Source organism: Galeopterus variegatus, unplaced genomic scaffold (assembly GCF_000696425.1).
Source record: "Galeopterus variegatus unplaced genomic scaffold, G_variegatus-3.0.2 Scaffold1498, whole genome shotgun sequence".
Lineage (NCBI taxonomy): Eukaryota > Metazoa > Chordata > Mammalia > Dermoptera > Cynocephalidae > Galeopterus > Galeopterus variegatus.
The window spans coordinates 29,630-48,045 of record NW_007727609.1 but is presented as its reverse complement, the minus strand read 5'-3'; the positions used below and the strand labels follow the sequence as shown (position 1 = coordinate 48,045).

The window sequence follows — 18,416 nt, the reverse complement described above, 5'->3', positions numbered from 1 at the left end:
GGCGGCGGCCAGCACCGGCTGCCGGGAGCCGCCGGGCCCCCCGAGGGCCGCCGCCGTCCCCTACTTCGGCATCTCCGTGGACCAGGACGACATCCTGCCCGGCGCCCTGCGCCTCATCCAGGAGCTGCGGCCGCATTGGAAGCCTGAGCAAGTTCGGACCAAGGTAGCGGATCGGGCGCGGGGCCGGGGATGGGCCCTGCCCGGGCTGCGTCGGGGCCGCGGGGATGGGTGGACGCCTGTCGGTGCATCCTTCCGGGTGCAGGTCCCAGGGGAGCGCGGCTGCTGCGCCGGAGAGGCTGGGAACCTGGTTCATGTGCGTATTTATTTCTCCAGCTATTTTGGTTCCTAAGCAAAGCTAGGCTCACCCCTCCCTCTGCCCTCCACACACACCCCTCCGCCTGGGGCTCTGGGGCACGCCGGAGGTCCACCTGCCCACTGTCAGCATGCTGCGCGTGCGGGCCCCACCCCCTGTCGCTGCGTGCGGGTGCCCCTCGCTGCCCAGAAGCGCGTGCCCAGCCGACTCAGAAACCTGAGGAGGCAGGAACTTTTAAGGGCCCCCTCCCCCAACACACACACACACACACACACACTCACACACACACACACTCTCTCACACACACACACACACACACTCACACACACACTGCTGCCGCTTCTCCACCCCGTGGGGGGAGCAAAGCCTTCGGGCTGGCTCTAAGCCGCCCCTGTGGGCCTCAGGAGCCACCCTGAGGGTCTCCAGCTAGCTTGGAGCCCCTCACCAACGCTGAAGGCTCTGGTTCAGCGCCCCCCACACAGGGGCCTTCCCCACCCCCAGTTGGCCACATTCTCCAGACACACCTGTGGGCTGAGGCTCCCATGAGGAGCACCAGGTGGACTCCCCAGTTGATCTGCATTCTCTGAAAAGAAGCCTTCGTCTGTGCACCCGTCCCCACCCCTCTCCCCTCTCCCGCTGCCTGTGGAGGAAGGTGCCCGGTGGGGTGCTGCAGCTTATGCTGGAGTGGTAAGGGTTCCATGCCGATGGACTTTTGAGTGGGGACAGGCAAAGTTCTAGGGAGGTTCGGAACCCAGTGTGGAGGCTGACAGATCTCTCCTGGGGAGAGGTAGTGTTTTAAAAATAAGAGGCCCGGTTTGGTGTAAGACTGTTAAGGCCTCAAGCAGGCTTGAGGTTAATTCCAGCACTGACCTAACATTCCACCCGCCAGCCCCTGCCCTCTCTGGGCCCCATTTCCCACCTAGAATTGGTTCAGATATCCTCTAAGGCCCCTTCCAGCTCTGTCCATTGTGCCACATAAATTCCACAGTTCCTTCCATCTTATCAACCTGCCCCAAAAGCCTGCGCTCCCTGCCCAGTTGTCTCTTGTCTCTTCTGGTATGGAACTCAGAGACCCTAAGGACCTCTGACCACCAAATTGTTGGGATGGGGCCAACTTCAGTACCTTCCTTGTACCTGTGCCGCTGGATGGGGCACGAGGTAAGACAGAGCCCTCTGGTAGGTAGCGAGATGCAGCTGATCAGGGTATATTGTTCTGCGCAACTCCCTGACCTCCTCTGTCACATTTTGGTCCATGAGGGTTTCTTTCAGGGCCAGGATGGAGGAATAAGGAGAGGGAGGGGGCTCTACCCACCAAGTAGTGTGGAAATTTCTCCACTGCCAAATCTCATCCACTAGAGTCCGACCCAGGAGAAGTGAGTGTGCCTGGGTTGAGCCCAAGCTGCCATTTTTTCCTGAACTCGCTATAGAGTAGAGACCCCCAAGGTTGGGGACTGGATAGAGCATGAGTGACAGGGCTAAAAGGCTGGGGATCTGTGTGGATGTGATCAGCATTCAAATGAGCACATCCTGCTGAAGCTGGGAACCCTAGGGAGAGACCAGAGAGATCCTGCCCCACCCACCCACGCGCCGCCCTCTCCCCGTGCTAGCGCTTCACTGATGGAATCACCAACAAGCTGGTGGCCTGCTACGTGGAGGAGGACATGCGGGACTGCGTGCTGGTCCGGGTGTACGGGGAGCGGACGGAGTTGCTGGTGGACCGGGAGAGTGAGGTCAGGAACTTCCAACTGCTTCGGGCACATGGCTGCGCCCCCAAACTCTACTGCACCTTCCAGAATGGGCTGTGCTACGAGTACATGCAGGGTGTGGCCCTGGGGCCCGACGACATCCGTGAGCCCCAGCTCTTCAGGTGAGGATGCTGCCAGGGGACTTTTCATCTCTACTATTCCTCAGGCATGGGCTTGGAAATTCTTGGCATAGCGTGGGTCCATAGAGGAGAATCATAAAGATCTGTGAACTTCCTGAAAATTGCATGAAAACTATGTGAGTGTGTATGTGCATTGCTCTGCAGAGAGGGGTTATAGCTTTCTATAGATTTGCTGTGGGATCTGCTAGAAGGATGAGTTCTGGGAAGGAAAGTGAGAATTTTGATGAAAGTGAGAATTTTGATGAATGTGAGACCAAAGGACCTGGTTCCCTAAATGCAGCAGAGATCTGCTTCCTAACCTCCATGCCTCGAACCTCTGCCTACTCTACGTCTGACCTGGAAACCTCTCAGAGCCTTGGAAATGCAATCTGAGCCAAATCCCCAGCGTGAGACCAAAGGACCTGGTTCCCTAAATGCAGCAGAGATCTGCTTCCTAACCTCCATGCCTCGAACCTCTACGTCTGACCTGGAAACCTCTCAGAGCCTTGGAAATGCAATCTGAGCCAAATCCCCAGGGCATTCAGGGTTTCCTGCCTCTCCTCTTCTTCTGCCAAGAGCTCAGGTGTTCAAGGTAAATGGGCCCTATCCAGGTTTACCAGCCCTCCTGCTGGTCCGAGCTCCTTCTGGGCTCCCTGACAAGGTGGGAACCCTGGTTGGGGAGCTTCCACAGGCTTACAAGAACCCATGGACCCCGGGGAGCCCCTCCCAGTAAATGCCTGCATCTGTTGGGCCCAGGAACTGACTTAAGCGTCAAGCCCTGTGGATGCAGGTGTGGGGCCTGGAAGGGTGAAAACCAAAGAAGAGCCCCTAGTGTACTCACTCTCCTCTGGCTGTACCAAAGCAGGGATATCAGGGTATCCTCCTCATTCCTTCCAATGCCATGACCCACGTGCCTGTAGTCTGAGAGCACTCAGAGTGTAGTGAGGCTCGAGGCAGGCCGAGGTGTACTGCTGATGCTGGGGACAGCAGTGCAGGGGTCTGCCTAGGATCCCTGGCATCTGCCCTGTCCAGTCCAAGGGGAAGGGGACTTCCGCATACTGAAGGGAAACAATGAAGCCTGCCTGGGGGCAGACCAAGAAGCTGCTCTGCCGCCTTACCCTCCAGCCAGTTAACTGCAAGTAAGCACACCTGTCATAGCACCCCTGAGCTGGTCCTCCAGAGACTTAGCAGAAGGGAAGCTGAGAGTCCCTCCACCCCCATGCTCTTGAGCGCTGCCTCTGGGGCTGCCAGGGCCCAGTTGTGTATTGTAGCTGGGTGTGTGTGCGTGTCTGGGGAGAATGAGGGGCATACACACCTGTGCGGGGGGTCTTCTCAGGCCTGGAGATGTGAAGTCAGAGCAGGGTGCAGGGGGCCCCGTCCTGGCATCTCCCACGGCACTCCACCCAGCTCTCCATCAGTCTTGTGCAAATGAGCTCCAGAACCGGCAGATCCTCGCCACCCAGGCTCCCTTCCCCGCTGGGAATCGGATGCTGTCACTCATCCTCTCGTGGAAACAATTATTGTTGTCGGGAAGATTGAAGATGGAGCGAGGTTCCATAAGAAGAACTCAGCATTCGGGGCAGAGCCAGAAATTGGGATAGGTGTAGGAGGCAGGTCCTTCCTTGATGGTTTTCCCAGGGTAGACCATTATCCCTCTGGGTGAAGGTGCAGGCCTGACGGGAAGGCCTCAGGGAGCACTCTCCCTGTGTCCCCCTGAACCCCACCCCCCAGCCTCTGCCTGTTGAGGCTTTGCAGCATAAAAATGCTGAGTGTTGAGTTTACTTTCATTGCTATTCCAGACAACAGCCCTATTGATATTCAAGGAAATGCTCTGCTCATGCTCTGTTCAGAATCTCCTTTGGGAAGGGAAGGCCTGGTCTCAGGTCTGTTTCCTTGCCTTGCCCAAACCCTGGCGGGCTCTGTCCTGCCCCAGGGCCCCTGGCCTCTGAAAGCAGGCCTTCCTCTCTAGCCCACGTGGTTGCTGCCATGTCCCCTGTCCCCTCCACCCTTTAGGAGGTGGGAGCCTTGGGGGCCTCCGGAGGAGCCCCAGAATTGCCCTGTTATCCCAATGGAGCATGGCCTGGCCCTTTCTAGGACCTGGCAAGGGGCGGGGGTATCCCTGGAAGAACTAGGTAACAAGGTTTCAAAAGCCAATGCCTTTGTTTTCTTTCCCAGTGATTATTATTCGAGCAACAGGCAGAGGCGAAGGAAGCTTGAATGTTGGAGGCCTGACAGGCGGTTGGGGGTGGGGCTGCAGAAGGGAGGGCTAGCAGAGGACCTGGAGAGCCCAGCTGGGACATGGGACATCAGGCTGGGCTGTGATGGGATCCTTATCAAGGCCCTCCCTCTCTAACTAGTCAGCCCTTCATCTGCCCCCACCATCCTCCAGCAACTTTCCCTACCGCCCACTCCTCCTCTCCCAGGACCTTGGATAATGTCCACAGGAGAACTTGAAAATAGAACGCTGGTTTGTTTTGCGTCCTTGGCATTTAGCTGCCAGCATCGACTCCCTGTGGCTGAGGAAGGGGCTGCCCCATGCCAGCCTGTTTCCCTCCCCACCTTGGCCAGGCTGATAAGAGGCGGGCATTTCTTCCCTGCCTGGCATCACCACCCCCTGATCTCTTGGTGAAAGTGACCTGCGTTTACCTCCCCCGAGAGGATGGGTCAGAGTCCAAGGGGATGAGGGGTACCGCCCCCACCCCCAGGTGCTCCTGTGTTCTCAGGGGTTGCTATGGGTACACTGGGGTGGGGCACAGCCATTGACCTGTGGCCAACAGCCCACTGCTTTGCCCTTCTGCTACCCGAAGCAGCCCCAGCTCTGGTACTGGAAAGGGAGCTGCTAGGCTAATGGTCTTATTTCATTTTCGTGCCTTCTGCTGAGACCTCCCTCTGCAAGACCTAGTGCTCCTAAGAGACTTGTAATCCTCCCACATTAGGCCTTCGGCTGGTGCCCAGATGGACGCTGTAGGGCCCCTTTCTGGTCAGGAGGGGCTGAGCAGGGAGGGCATGCCCTGACACTGACACTGTCTACTCCTCCTGTTTTCTGCTGTAGGTTAATCGCCTTAGAAATGGCAAAGATTCATGCTATCCATGCCAACGGCAGCCTGCCCAAGCCCACCCTCTGGCACAAGATGCACAATTATTTCACGCTTGTGAAGAACGAGATCAACCTCAGGTATAAAGATCTGGGAGGGTCCGAGGCTGCCACGGTCTCTCCTGCCTTAATGTGATCTCCGCTCCCCATTCTCTTGGCTCCAGCACACTTTTACAGGAGGTTTAGGGGCATAGGTCCTGGGGTGGAGGCTGCAGAGTTTCTCCTGTGGCCCCTTCTGTCTTGATTGCTTAGCCTCTGTCTCCCTGCAGAGTTGGGCCGATTGACTAAATCTCAAAAACTTAGAGCAGCAGTTTTATACCTATGTGCTTATTTCTCCTTGAGTCTTCTGAGTGTGGCAGGGACTAGGGTCAGGGACAGCATCTCCCCATTTCATTTAAAGGATACTGAGGCTCAGAGACTGAGCTTTGCCCAGAGTCATGGGCTAGTCAGAGGCAGGGTTTTGTTTCCCAGCCCAGGTCTCCTTCGCTTGAGCTGCCTTCTGAACAGTGAGAAGGCAGGACCCCCTGAGCATGGAGTAGGACTGAGTTCAGAGCCAGTCAAAAGAACTCAACTCACCAGCCAGCAAGCCCTTGGGACATCGAGGTGTCTGCTACTTGCCTGGACTCCTCTTGTCCCCAGCTGCCTTTGGGGATGGATCCTGCCCCCACCTTGTCCAGTCTGACAGCCTGCTGTTCTCTTTACTGCTCTTTCCAGGGAAGGAGGTATACACCTATCCTGGCATTGCGTTTCCCTAGATAACACGGGGTTCCCTGAACTTTTTCTTAAGCTCTCTGGCCAGAAAATGCAGAGTTCTGCTAGCCTTCAGACACCGGACTCCCCAACACACCCTGGAGTGCTGGGTAAACGGGGGAGGCATGGAGGACAGAGTGGTCTCCCTGTGCCCCACCAAAAAAAAAGGTAGTCGTGAGCCTCTGATCCCCCATGTTCTCTGCTGGGATTGAACATCACCTTTGTTCTAAATGTTGAGGAGAGTAGGGTGCAGAAGAGGCTTGACGGAAGGGTACCAACTTCCTACCTCTGAAATGACGAGACAGTAATTGACTCTGTACCGATCATGAGTGTGTCTCTGTCGCACATACGTGACATTATCTGAATCCTCCCACTTAATGATCATCAAGCACTGCTTTGGGACTATTTGTCCAGATGGCCCAAGCTTGCCCTCTCTTTGACCATGTTCAGACCTTCTATGTCAAATGTTATCTCTGGGACAAGGACTGCCTTCTCCCTTAGGACTAGATCAGCACATGGAGAACAGGACCCTCCAGTCTTCCAGTTTACTGCCTTCATTTGGCAGATGGAAAAACTGAGGCCCAGAGAGGGAATAGGATTTGTTCAAGGTCATTTGTTCAGGGACTAGAGTCCAGGCCTCTTGGTGCTCAGGCATGATCCTTGATACTGCAGCTTCTTTGGACTGTACTGTCACTGTGTAACCTTAAGGGGTAACCTTTTTGGGAGGGGAGTGGTCCCTGAAAAAGAACTGGCCAACTCTTTGCTTTTGTCACACCTTTGACCTTGGGCATATCAAGTTGCTTAGCTGCTTTGAGCTTCTTTAGGAGATAATCTGCCTAACCTGCCCAAAAGCTGGGCAATGATGAGCAACCATTTAAGCTAGAAAAAGCACCGTGAACTCCAGTCCTTGCCTAGTAACCCTTATTTATTCAGTCATCCATTTCATAAAGATTGATTGATTGATTGGGATTTAAAACAATAAAACAAAAACAACGACAACAACAAAAACAAGCATGACATTGGCCTTGCCCTCAAGGAACTTAGGAGCCATCTGGGTAAACAGGACATGCTCATGCCCAGCTACAAAAGAAGGCAGGGTGTGTGATGTATGCTGGGGGTGAGAGAACCAGGGAACTTAGTCTTCTTAGTAGAGGTGGCATGGCAGAGATAAGAGGGAGGCTGCTGCAGCTGGTGGAGGTGGCTTGAGCAAGGCTTGCTCATGTGTGGTAAGTAGAGGAAGTTGGCCGAAGCAACTTTTGGGAAGAGTTGTGGGAGATGGGGCTGCAGAGCTGAGTTGGAGCTAGATGGAGAGGGGCCTTGAATTCCAGGTTAAGGAGCCAAGATTTAATTTAGTAGGCATTGGAAAGTCATGAAGGTGTTCGAACCAGGGACTCAGAAACCCAACCAGGAATTGTAGTCTAGGAAGAAAGTTCACTAGCACTGTTAGGGATAGATTTGAGGTAGGGGGACCAGCTGGGGAAGTCTTGTAATTAAATGGACAAGATGTAGGACTAGGGTTCCCAAACTTTGAGCCTAAGATTCCTCTGGAGTGCTTGCTAAGTGCAGATTTCTAGCCCAGCCCTGCAGATTGATGGAGAGGTCTTGCCTGAAACGCCAGGAATGTGTATTTTGATAGGCTTCCCAGATGATTCCGAGGCAGATAACCCAGGAGCCACTTTTTGATAGAGGAACCACATTTTGAGGAACATTGCCTTAGGGTAGCTTCAGGAGGGATGGAGAATGGGGGAATGTGTCAGAGACTTGTGGGAATAGACTTGGTAGCCTTGGCATTGGTTGGACATGGAGGTGTCCAGGGTGCTGGGAGAGTGAAGGGCTGATTGATGACTGACTGAGGGGCATCAAGAGGAGATTCTGATGGGTGGCTGATGGAAGGCAAAGGTGATAAGCGAGTGAGCTCCAACACTTAAGACAGTCCCTGTGGGGAGGAAGCACTTCTGCCTGCCCAGATGCTCAGAGCTGCATGGAGACTTGCCAGGGAGCCGTCCCTTCATCAGGAGGAAAGCTACGGCATTCCTGGGGAGCCCCTCAGCCCCTACATCCCCCGCATCCCCCAACCCCCTCACTGTCTCTGAAGGGTGGAGGAGCAAGCCTCCTTGTTCTTATTTTTTGATGGTGTCAGTCCAAGAAAAAAAAAGAATCTTAAAAGAAGAGGTGGCTTCTTGAGGAGACCCAAGATTGAAGATACCTTAGGCTGATTTGTCAACACAAACTCCAGTGAGGGTGAGGGGAGGCCTCCCCCATGTCACCCTTCCCAGCAGACCCCCTGGACTCAGAGGCCTTTGCAGGGCCTCTGGGGACACCAAGGCCTTCAGGGAGCATGCACAGCCCTCACAGTTGGGAGACTCGGCTCAATTTTGGATCTTCAGACAAGTCCAGAACTGCTTTCTCCTTAGATGAGGAAGTAGAGGATCCAGCTGTGCAAGAGATACCTGGAGGCTGGAAGGAAGCCTCCTTCCTTGAGCCTCAGTTTCCCCATGGGGTTGGACCAGATGACCTAAGATCCTCTTTAGCTTTGACCTTCTCAAAGCCTGGGAGGGAGCCTGCCCACCCCTCCTTTTGCAGAGGAAGTTGCTGAGTACTCTTCCCCGTGTCTGGCCTCTGGAGTGGGTGAGGCACTGTCTGGCCGTGGGAAGTGAGAGAGGGCACATCTCATTCTCATCTTCCTTTACGTGCTCTTGCCCCCCTGGACAAAGAAACGCAAACAGGAAATGCATGAATGGAGATCAAACCCCAGCCTCCTCCCTTCTCCTCATTGGTGGTTCTGAGTTTTTAAGGACTGTGTTATTTGGCTTTTCTAATGTACACAGACCTGTGAGCATCGTGGGGACCAAAGTCCAGAGCATGCAAGCACGGTGTGCCCTCGCCACATTTCCACATGGCCTCTCATAACTTCATTGATTGACCAGTTCATTCATCCCTCAACACATGTTTCAGCAGAAATGGCTGCTGTGTGCATGGGATAGGAGTGGGGCAGAAGGAAAGGTGGGCTCTGTGTGTGCTCCTGCCCTCGAGTTGCCCAGGCGTGATCTGGCAGGGGTCAGGGACAAGGTCATAATTCAAGGCGGAAGGGATGAGTTGTTGGGGAGTGGTAGAGCAAGTGTCACTTTGAAAGGACTTAACATTCCTTGGCATTGATTGGAGAGTGAGCCCAAGACACACAGTTTGCTTCCTTATGTGGTCTGCCTGTGAGATTGTCTCTTTCACCTGTGACATTGTCAGCTGTTAGCATGTGAGGGAGACACACTCGGACTTGCCTCTGCCTCCTCAAGAGAACTCCATGGCTCCAGCCCCTCCCAGGGCACTATGATTCCTTCACGGGAGGAGTGTTGGGGGAGAGTCTCATCGGAGACAGCTACACCTTCTCCCAGGGATCCTGGCAGCCTAAGGTCAGGTCTGTTTGACATCTCTCCCCACAGCCCCTGTTGCCCTTGTCTCTCTTAGTCTGGACACCCATTCTCGCCTCGCCTGTGCTTTCCCTGTTCCTCTTTTTTTTTTTTTGTCTTTTTTCCGTGTCCGGCAACGGATCGCAACCCTCAGTGTCGCCCCCGTACTGGACCGGGACCAGCAACGGGATTGCAACCCTCGGTGTTGCCCCCGCGCCTCGCTCAGCCAGTGAGTGGGAACCGGTCTGTATGTGGGATCCGAACCCTCGGCGGGAGCGCCTCTGCGCTTCCGAAGCGGCGCACTAGCGCAGTGCGCCACCGGGCCGGCCCCCCGTTCCTCTTTCTAACCTGCTTATCCCTTTCACAAAGCAGCAGGGAAGCCATTTGGTCAGTGACTCTTATGCTCTGCCGAATGCTTTTATGTCCACGTTTTAACCAGCTTCTCGGTGCAACCATAGGATTCAAAAGGACAGGAAGCCTTAGTGCCATTTTACAGATGACAAAGGTCAGGGTCTAAAAGGTTGGCCATTTGTTCGAGGTCCCTCTGCAGTAAGAGGGAATGAGGAGGCGAGAGCCAGGACCCTCAAGGCCATGGACTTGCCTGTCCACCGTCATCCCTCCCTTCACTTGCCGCCTTTTTGCCCCTGTCCAGCCTTTCCAAAGATGTCCCTAAGGTGGATGTGTTGGAATGGGAGCTGGCCTGGCTGAAGGAGCACCTGACCCAGCTGGATTCCCCTGTGGTGTTTTGTCACAACGACCTGCTCTGCAAGAATATCATCTATGACAGCACCAAAGGTATGGCCTCTCTGGCCCTGGCCAGGCAGAAGCAGGGTTTGGGACAGTTGGTCAGCTGGCTTTTGGGGCCTTTTCCTCAGGCTGGCACTTGGACAAGCAAAGGGAGACCTGGGTTTAGGTCTTAAGTTAATTTGTAGGAGAGAAGGGGAAAACAAAATACGAAATTCCCACTTAAAAAAATTTATGCCAAGAAAGAACTCAGAGTTATGGTTTGTGGAGGTCCTCAACCTTAGGGCACCCAAGCCATTCCTCCTGACAACTCTTTGGGCTTCTGAGGACATTGTAGCTGCCCCAAGCCTTCCGAGAGAGAGAACCTCCAGTGTTCTTGAGGAGAGTACTTTTATTACTGACCGTTAGCCATGCTGAGGACCTAGATGTGTGAGAAGGACAGTCGGAGCTGGAAGAGGGGCAGATGGACAAATGGACAGATGCAAGGAAGTAGCCTAGAAGATTGCTGCAAGGTTGGGTCAGGCCGGGTTGCTGCAGAGGCCAGCAGCACTCAGTGGGTGCATTCCGGAGATCTGCAGGAGCTTGACCAGGCCTTATTTCCACATCTCCTGGGACCAGCCCTCATGGTCTCTTTTCTGCCTCATAGGTCACGTACGGTTCATTGACTATGAATATGCCGGCTACAACTACCAAGCTTTTGACATTGGCAACCATTTCAATGAGTTTGCAGGTGAGAGGGCCATTCCTATTTGTCCTGTGTCCAAGGTACCCTCCTTATGATGGGGGCCAGGTCTGAGGGGAGGGCCAGAGGTGGTTCTGTACTTGGAGGGTGAAGGCCAGCTAGCCCCTGTCCTTTGAAATATCACAGCTCCAGGGGGGAAGGCACAGACTGCTTTTAGAGAACTCCAAGTCTCGGGGTTTGCGGGGGCAGGACCCACATCCACAGAGCAGACCTCTGCTAGCCTACATAGCAGTTCACTACAAATTAATAAAATGCACCCTCTGTAGGATCCCCGAGGATCCTTGGCTTGGCCTGTGAATTAGAAGAAGACCCCTTCCTCTGGGCAGACAACCCATACCAGTTTGACCAGCACCACACAGGATGACTTCAGCCTCCAGTTGCTCTCTTATCCAAACTCCTTTAAGCCCAGTGTAACCTGCATACCTGTACATGAGGGCCCTGCATGTAGATAAGGAGCAGAAAAGCTGTAGTAGCTGTTTACCTGGTGGCCTGATGAGAATAATCCAGGTGGAACTAGTTAAAAGTGTGTACTATGCAACTTGACTCCCTAAGTTCAAATCCTGGCTTTGCTGCTTACTAGCTGTGTGACCCTTAGGCAGGTTACTTACGCTCTCTGTGCCCCTGCAAAATGGAGATGATAAGGGTACCTACTTCACAGTCCTGATATGAAATACACACACAGATGTATGGCACATACTAAGCATCTTGTTGGTGTTTGTTGCTGCCATTAGGCGGGGAAGCTTTTCTGCAGAAGCTAGGGAGACTGGAACAGGAGTGGAAGGGGTTGGATGAGGGGAGTGATTCCTATGGGTGGGCAATTATTCTATCCAGGCACGGTATGTACAGTAGAACCATTTGTGTGAAGGAGGCAGGGCAGGTTTTTCCACTTGAGGGTTTAATTGTTACAATTAGATGGAACTGAGGAAGCAAGTCATGGATGGAGCTGGACACTGGGGCTGGAGGGACATGCACAGACCAGCAGTGTGAGGGGGCTCAGCATCATGTGGCCAGCCCCTGTGACTTAGGATAGGTGAGGCACACCCAGGCCACCTGCAGAGCCACCCCCGGCCCAGCTTCAGCCACTCCCTAGCCCAATCCAGGCCAATCTTGCTCCTCTTGGCACCCCAGGTGACCAGGTCTATCAAGCACTGATTGTACCTGAGGGTACAACTCCCCAGGGCAGCCACCAGCTGCACCTAAGAACCACATGGGATGATGGGGCCTCAGCTGAGCAGAGCAGCTGAGCTGTGGGGTGGGGCCAGAACAGGCTGGCACCGGCAGGGCACTGTGCCTGAGAATGCTTGGCTGCTAGGGCAGCTGGCCTTTCCAGAAGGGATAATTCTTAAGCATTTTAAGTCCTTCTCACCCACCACACAGAGCAAAGTCCAACTGGAATTTCTCCAAAGGGGCAGATCGCATCCTGCTCCTAAGTTGAGAATGGTGGAGGAAGAACCTGGCATGGGGGAAAAAAGAGGGCAGGAGAGATTAGGAGCTGAGGAGAGGGACTTCCTGGGTTCTCAGGAGTGGGGAAGACACAGTATTGGGTGTTGGGAGATGGGGGTTCCAACTCTGATCCTGCCTGTAACTGGCCGTGTGACCTACAAATTTCTTCTGTCTGGGCTTTAGTTTCTATATCTCACAAGGAGATTCTTTTCCAGCCATACTCTTGGGGCCTTGGGAGGCTGAGTGTGTTTCTCCAGGGATATAAGGAAGCTTGGGAAAGACAGAAAGAAAAGAAGAGGGAGGAAGAGTCACTGGAGAAGGTGGCCCAGTCCTGGTCCCGTCTTAAATAAGCCATTTCTTTCTGTACCTGCTCTGAAGCCATGGTCTCTATCACCGTGCCCAGGATGTGGCTGGCAGTACTGGGCTGGCAGCTTGGGGACTCCTAGAAAGGTGGGGCTGGAAGAAATCAGAGCCATCTGATGCATGGGTGCCAAGCTTGGCTGCCTATCAGAATCATCTGGAGAACTGGACGGGAGTGGGAGTGCTCTCTGGGTGACTTTTTTGATTAGCCAGCTTAACACCAGTCCAAGAAACAATGTTTGACAGTCATCCATTAAGCCCAGCTCCCTCGTTTGATAATGAAGAAACGTAGGTCCGGGAGAGGAAAGGGCTTGTCCAGGGTTAACTGGAGGTTAGATGAGACTAGCAGTGCTGATTTGGGGCTTTAACTGAGTGCCTCCTGTGTGCCATCGCTTTGTACAGGGCAAAGGAGATACAGTAGTGCTGTCTTGGGCTTCCCCATGGAAGCAGTGCCCCCAGCTGGGATGGGTGTAGACCCCCCTCACTAGCTACGTTTGGTGGTCTTCTTGCACTTCCAAGACCACCCCGCAGGTCAAAGGAGATGGGAGCTTCAAGGGGAGAGGGAATACCTCCTGAGCTCGAGGTGGGCCCATCTCCCAGTGCCTTCTGTCTGGCCTGCCCCCATCAGGTGTGAATGAGGTTGATTACCGCTGGTACCCGGCGAGGGAGACCCAGCTGCAGTGGCTGCACTACTACCTGCAGGCACAGAAGGGGATGGCCGTGACCCCCAGGGAGGTGGAGAGGCTCTACGTGCAAGTCAACAAGTTTGCCCTGGTGAGTGCTTGGAGTGGGAGGGGACAAGGGAAAGGAGGAGCGAGGAGGAGGGACTCCCGACCCACCGCCAGCCTCCTACGCAGAACCCAGGGTCAGGTGTGACATCCTGGGAACACCCATCATATGCTCCTGAACCCCACCCTAGAGGTGAGGTCTGGGAAAGCCAATCTTGGGCATCCCCTTAATACTATGATGTCCTGTCCCCTACTCCCTGTGACCTATCAAGTCTAGGTTTTCTCTTTTCTAGAGAAATACTTCCAAGAAACATCCAGCTTCCTATTTTAGCAACTCTCTTATTTGATGAGTACTTCCTCCTGCTGTCTGACCTCAGCCCTTCGTACTGCAGTTACACTCGTCCTTTTTCTTTTCTTTCCTTTTTTTAAGCCTTTGGAGGAGCTAGTGTCAGGCTCTGTGACCACCTCCACTGACTCAGAGCTCTGTGCAAGCCTTTCCCACAGGCTCTTCCCACTGTCACTTGTGACTGTGCTATCCGTTCTCAGTTTTGAGTGCCACTTACCAAAGGTACATGGTTCATGCCAGGTTTCCACTGGCGTGTTCCCAGGGGATTGCTAACTAGTCTTACTGATGTCAGCCATGCATAAGCCAGAAGACAAGTCGACTGCCCTGAATTTCACTATACATAATAGAGCTAAATAAAATCTTTACTTTTCTGTGATTTCGGATTGTCTATTCTATTTTTCTCATTGGCACAAAACTGCCTCTGTGTTAGGCTCTTGCTTTTTGGTGTTCCACCTGATGAACAAGCCTTCCTCTTGCCCCTTTTAAGTCATGAGAAGGGAAGAAAGTGCAAGGAGCTACTTTGTAGCCAATCCCTCAGTGAGCAGGACTTTGGGATGGGGTGGGAGAGCCCTGAGGGTCGCTTTTTGGTGTTCCACCTGATGAACAAGCCTTCCTCTTGCCCCTTTTAAGTCATGAGAAGGGAAGAAAGTGCAAGGAGGTACTTTGTAGCCAATCCCTCAGTGAGCAGGACTTTGGGATGGGGTGGGAGAGCCCTGAGGGTGGAGGACCTTTGCTTGAGAAAGCGACATCAGTAGTGTTTGTTCGGGGGCAGCTGGAGCCACACCTCTCATGCTCCTTGAGCTTTGGGTGACCTGGGCTTTGTGGGCACCTCTGGCTACAGCGAAGACACAGTTTAGTGCACAGTAAATGCCCACTGGGGCTTCTTGTGCCCAGGTCTAGACTCATTTTCCAACCAACAGGCCTCCCGGTAGAAGAGAAGGGAGCGGGTGGAGGTCTGTTTCGAGGGCCTTCCAGCAGACCAGACCCCTGGCGACCACGTGGCCGGGGCACTGCTGCCCTCACTCTTCTCCTCTATCTCCCTACACCCCGCTGGGGAGGACCAGCCTGCTACTGGCCACCAGGCCTAAACTCTAGCTTAGGGATTCACCTCGGCCTGGATGCCATGGCCTTGACGACTCCGGGAGGTTTGCCTGGGTAGGGAAGAGGCTCTACCCTGGCTTCAAAGTATTCACACCCTTTAGAGAAATGCAAATCAAAAGTATACCGACATGTCACCTAGTACTACTTAGGATGGCTGCTATCAAAAAAACAGGTGTGTGTGTGTGTTTTAATTTTCTTTATGGAAAAATGGACAAAAAAATAGAGAAGTATTTAACTGCAATAAAATGGCCCCATGTGGCAAAAACAAAACAAAACAAACAAACAAAGAAAAACAGAAAATAAGTGTTGGCAAGGATGGGGAGAAATTGGAACTCTTGGGCACTGCTGTTAGGAATGTAAAATGGTGCAGCCACTATGGAAAACAGGATGGTGATTCCTCAGAAAATTAAAAATAGAATCACCATATGATCCAGCAATCCCACTTCTGGGTGTATATCCAAGAGAAATGAAAGCAGGGTCTCAAAGAAATATTTGCACACCCATTTCATAGCAACATTATTCACAGTAGCCAAGAGATGGAAGCAACCCAAACATCCATTGACAGATGAATGGATAAATCAAACGTGGCACATACAACCATAGAATATTACTCAGCCTTAAAAAGGAAGGAAATCCTGCCACCTGCCACACCATGGATGAACCTTGAGAACATTACGCTAAGTGAAACAGCCAGTCACAAAAAGACAGATATGGATAAATCAAACGTGGCACATACAACCATAGAATATTACTAGCCTTAAAAAGGAAGGAAATCCTGCCACCTGCCACACCATGGATGAACCTTGAGAACATTACGCTAAGTGAAACAGCCAGTCACAAAAAGACAGATACCTCATGACTCCTCATGTAAGAGGTAACGAAAGTCGTCAAATTTATAGAAACAAAGTAGATCGGTGGTTGCTAGGGGCTGGGGAGAGGGGACATGGGGAGTGGTGTTTGACAGGGGCAGAGTTTCAGTTTTGCAAGGTGAAAACGTTGTGGAGATTCACTGGACAGTGTGAATATACTTAACACTACGGAACTGGAAAAACAAACAAAACACAAACAAAAATGTTTGCAGAAGGGGTTGCTCCAGTCTGATCTAAGATGAAAAGATTATAGTTGAAGGAAAAAAATAAAAATAAGAAAGTCAGCTGGGCTGGGGTTGACCTGCCCGGTGGACTTGGCACCGACGAGCAGCTTTCCTCAAGCTGCGAGCCCCCCGCAGGGCCCACCTAGACCCCTTTTCATTCGCAGCTTCCTTCCCTGTCTTCCGGCAGGTACGCCGTGATCCGATTCAACCAGTACTTCAAGGTGAAGCCTCAAGTGTCGGCCTTGGAGATGCCAAAGTGACCGGCCTTGCCATCCGCCCACTCAACTGCTTGGCCGGGCCTGTTCTCCAGGGCTCAGTTCTGCTCTGAGGTCCACCCTCTTGGACAAGGTGGGAGAGGGGACAGGTGGGTGTCCAAGGAGAAGGTTCTGTCCCTGCCACCAGCACCCAATGGATGCCACTGAAGACCTCATTCTCCTGTGTGGAGGGGCTGATAGGACCCAACTCTGGGGGTCCCCTTCACCATATCAGGCTTGGAAGGAAGTGCCTGCAGACAGCCAGGGCCTGGACCATAACCACCCCTGGGAAGCACACCGTTCCCAGCCCCAGGCCCTGCTGGAATTTGGGCTGCCTTAGATGTGTCTTTGACCCTTCCTGGACTGGGGAAGGCGGGGGGGCTCCTTTCTACCTCCAGTGCCCTGAGCCTCCAGCCCCTCTCCGTCTCCCCCTGCATGCCCCACGTGGGAGGTGCTGCACCCCAAACCAGCATCATGCCAACTCTGACAGATGGATGTACATATCTTGATGGGAGAGAGGGGGTCCAGAATTGGGCAGGACAGTTCCCCTAGCAGCTGCCTCATCTGAGACCCCTCACTTTCACTTTTCAAACCAGATACAATCAAATAACCTCTTCCCGAGCCTCAGCCTGAGAGAGCGCACCCCCTCCAGTGCCCTCGCTGCCCCTGAGTTTCTGTTCTGTCCCTCTGCAACCTGCTGGGGGGAAGGAGAGGGAGTGGGGAGGCCCCGGGCCCCCAAAGCCTGGCTCTGCTTCATGCTGTGGCTTGACTGGAAGGGGCATGGCTGGGGCTGTGGTGGCCAGAGCCAGAGCCGGCAGCCTCCTGCCTTGTTCCCTCCCTCCCTAGAACCTGTCCTTCCATCTCCACCTTCTGTCTTGGAGTTGACCCAAGATCTTCCCACCTGGGAATGACTAGTGGGAGTCAAGGGGCAGGGGGCCAGGGACCTGCAGAGCCCGGAGTGCGCGAGCTTGAGCAGGATCGAATTGCAAAGGTGCTGATTGTGCTCTGACACTCAACAACCTCCACCTCCTTTCTGCCCTCACAGATCCTTGGGGGGGGGCCCCCCCTGGCTCTGGCCCATAAAGTGATTCATTTGTAAATTATCGTGGTTTTCTGCATTAAAATGCTCGTTTCCGGACTGCTGTGTATCTGAGTGGCAATGGTGAGGGTATGACTAGTGCTCCCACGGTGAGGCTGAGATGTGCTCCACCCCCCCTTTCTGCTGTCCCCTTTGATCTATGCTGAAGTCAAGGTGGTAGCCTGCACACTAGCCCCACACCCCTGGCTCTGAAGGCTCCAGGGCACCTTGTAGACCTGGGCAGGGCTGGTGTCTTACGGAGTCTCTGCCTTTGACCATCTTGCTGGAATCAGTTGACACTGGTGGAATGCTGCTTAGAGGGAACTGGGCTGTGGATTGCAAGCACTTTGGCCACTGAGGGGCTGAACCAGTGAATCCCTGAATAGAAGTGCTCAGGACTTCTTCCTCGGTCATCTCCAGCTCCCAGCTACTGGGGGTGGGTCAGGGGGCTGCTCTGTGTGCCACCAGGCAAGGACGATTTCTGGAACCATGCTCACTTTCTCAGAAAGCCAGAGGGAGGAAAGAGCAGACACTCAAAGGTGAGGGGGGCGCCCCTCTCAGCAGCCCTGTTGCTACAGCTATACTTCTAGCAGCTGCCCCCAGAACCCCTCTGAATGTGCCCATGTCCTTTGGGGCAGCAGTGGCAACAGCAGCAGCCGCCTGCCAACCCCTCTCAGCAGCCCTGTTGCTACAGCTATACTTCTAGCAGCTGCCCCCAGGACCCCTCTGAATGTGCCCATGTCCTTTGGGGCAGCAGTGGCAACAGCAGCAGCCGCCTGCCAGGTGGACTCTAGTTGTTTGGCCTTTGCTTGCAAAAGTATTGGGGTGCCATGGCAACCACTGGAGCTGGCACCAGCAGCCAGGGCCTTCAAGGTCATGGTGATCCGGTGTAGCTGGGTCCTCTGTCAGTAGTGGCCTAGGAGGGGTGCTAATGCAGGATGTGGGGAAAGAGTTGCCCAGGCATAGGGATGGTGCCAGGGCTGGGCAGGTAGGACCCTGAGGGTCATCCACAGGGTCAGGTAGTCACAGACACGACCTGCTGTGGACTAAACAGCAGGCCCACACTCCTTGTTCCTGAGAGGAACAGAGCCACCTCTGAAGC

At 53.7% G+C, this 18,416-nt stretch overlaps 1 protein-coding gene across 1 annotated transcript; it reads left to right on the top strand.

The window, feature by feature from the left end:
• Position 1: 1 nt before the first annotated feature.
• On the top strand, positions 2-17,374 carry ETNK2 (ethanolamine kinase 2; the record flags this gene model as incomplete). The annotated part of the gene is made up of 7 exons (XM_008577366.1): positions 2-163; positions 1,921-2,180; positions 5,230-5,352; positions 10,078-10,220; positions 10,816-10,899; positions 13,343-13,488; positions 16,147-17,374. Coding segments are annotated over 7 exons (1,014 nt in total), but the record flags the coding sequence as incomplete, so codon positions are not given.
• Positions 17,375-18,416: the final 1,042 nt, after the last annotated feature.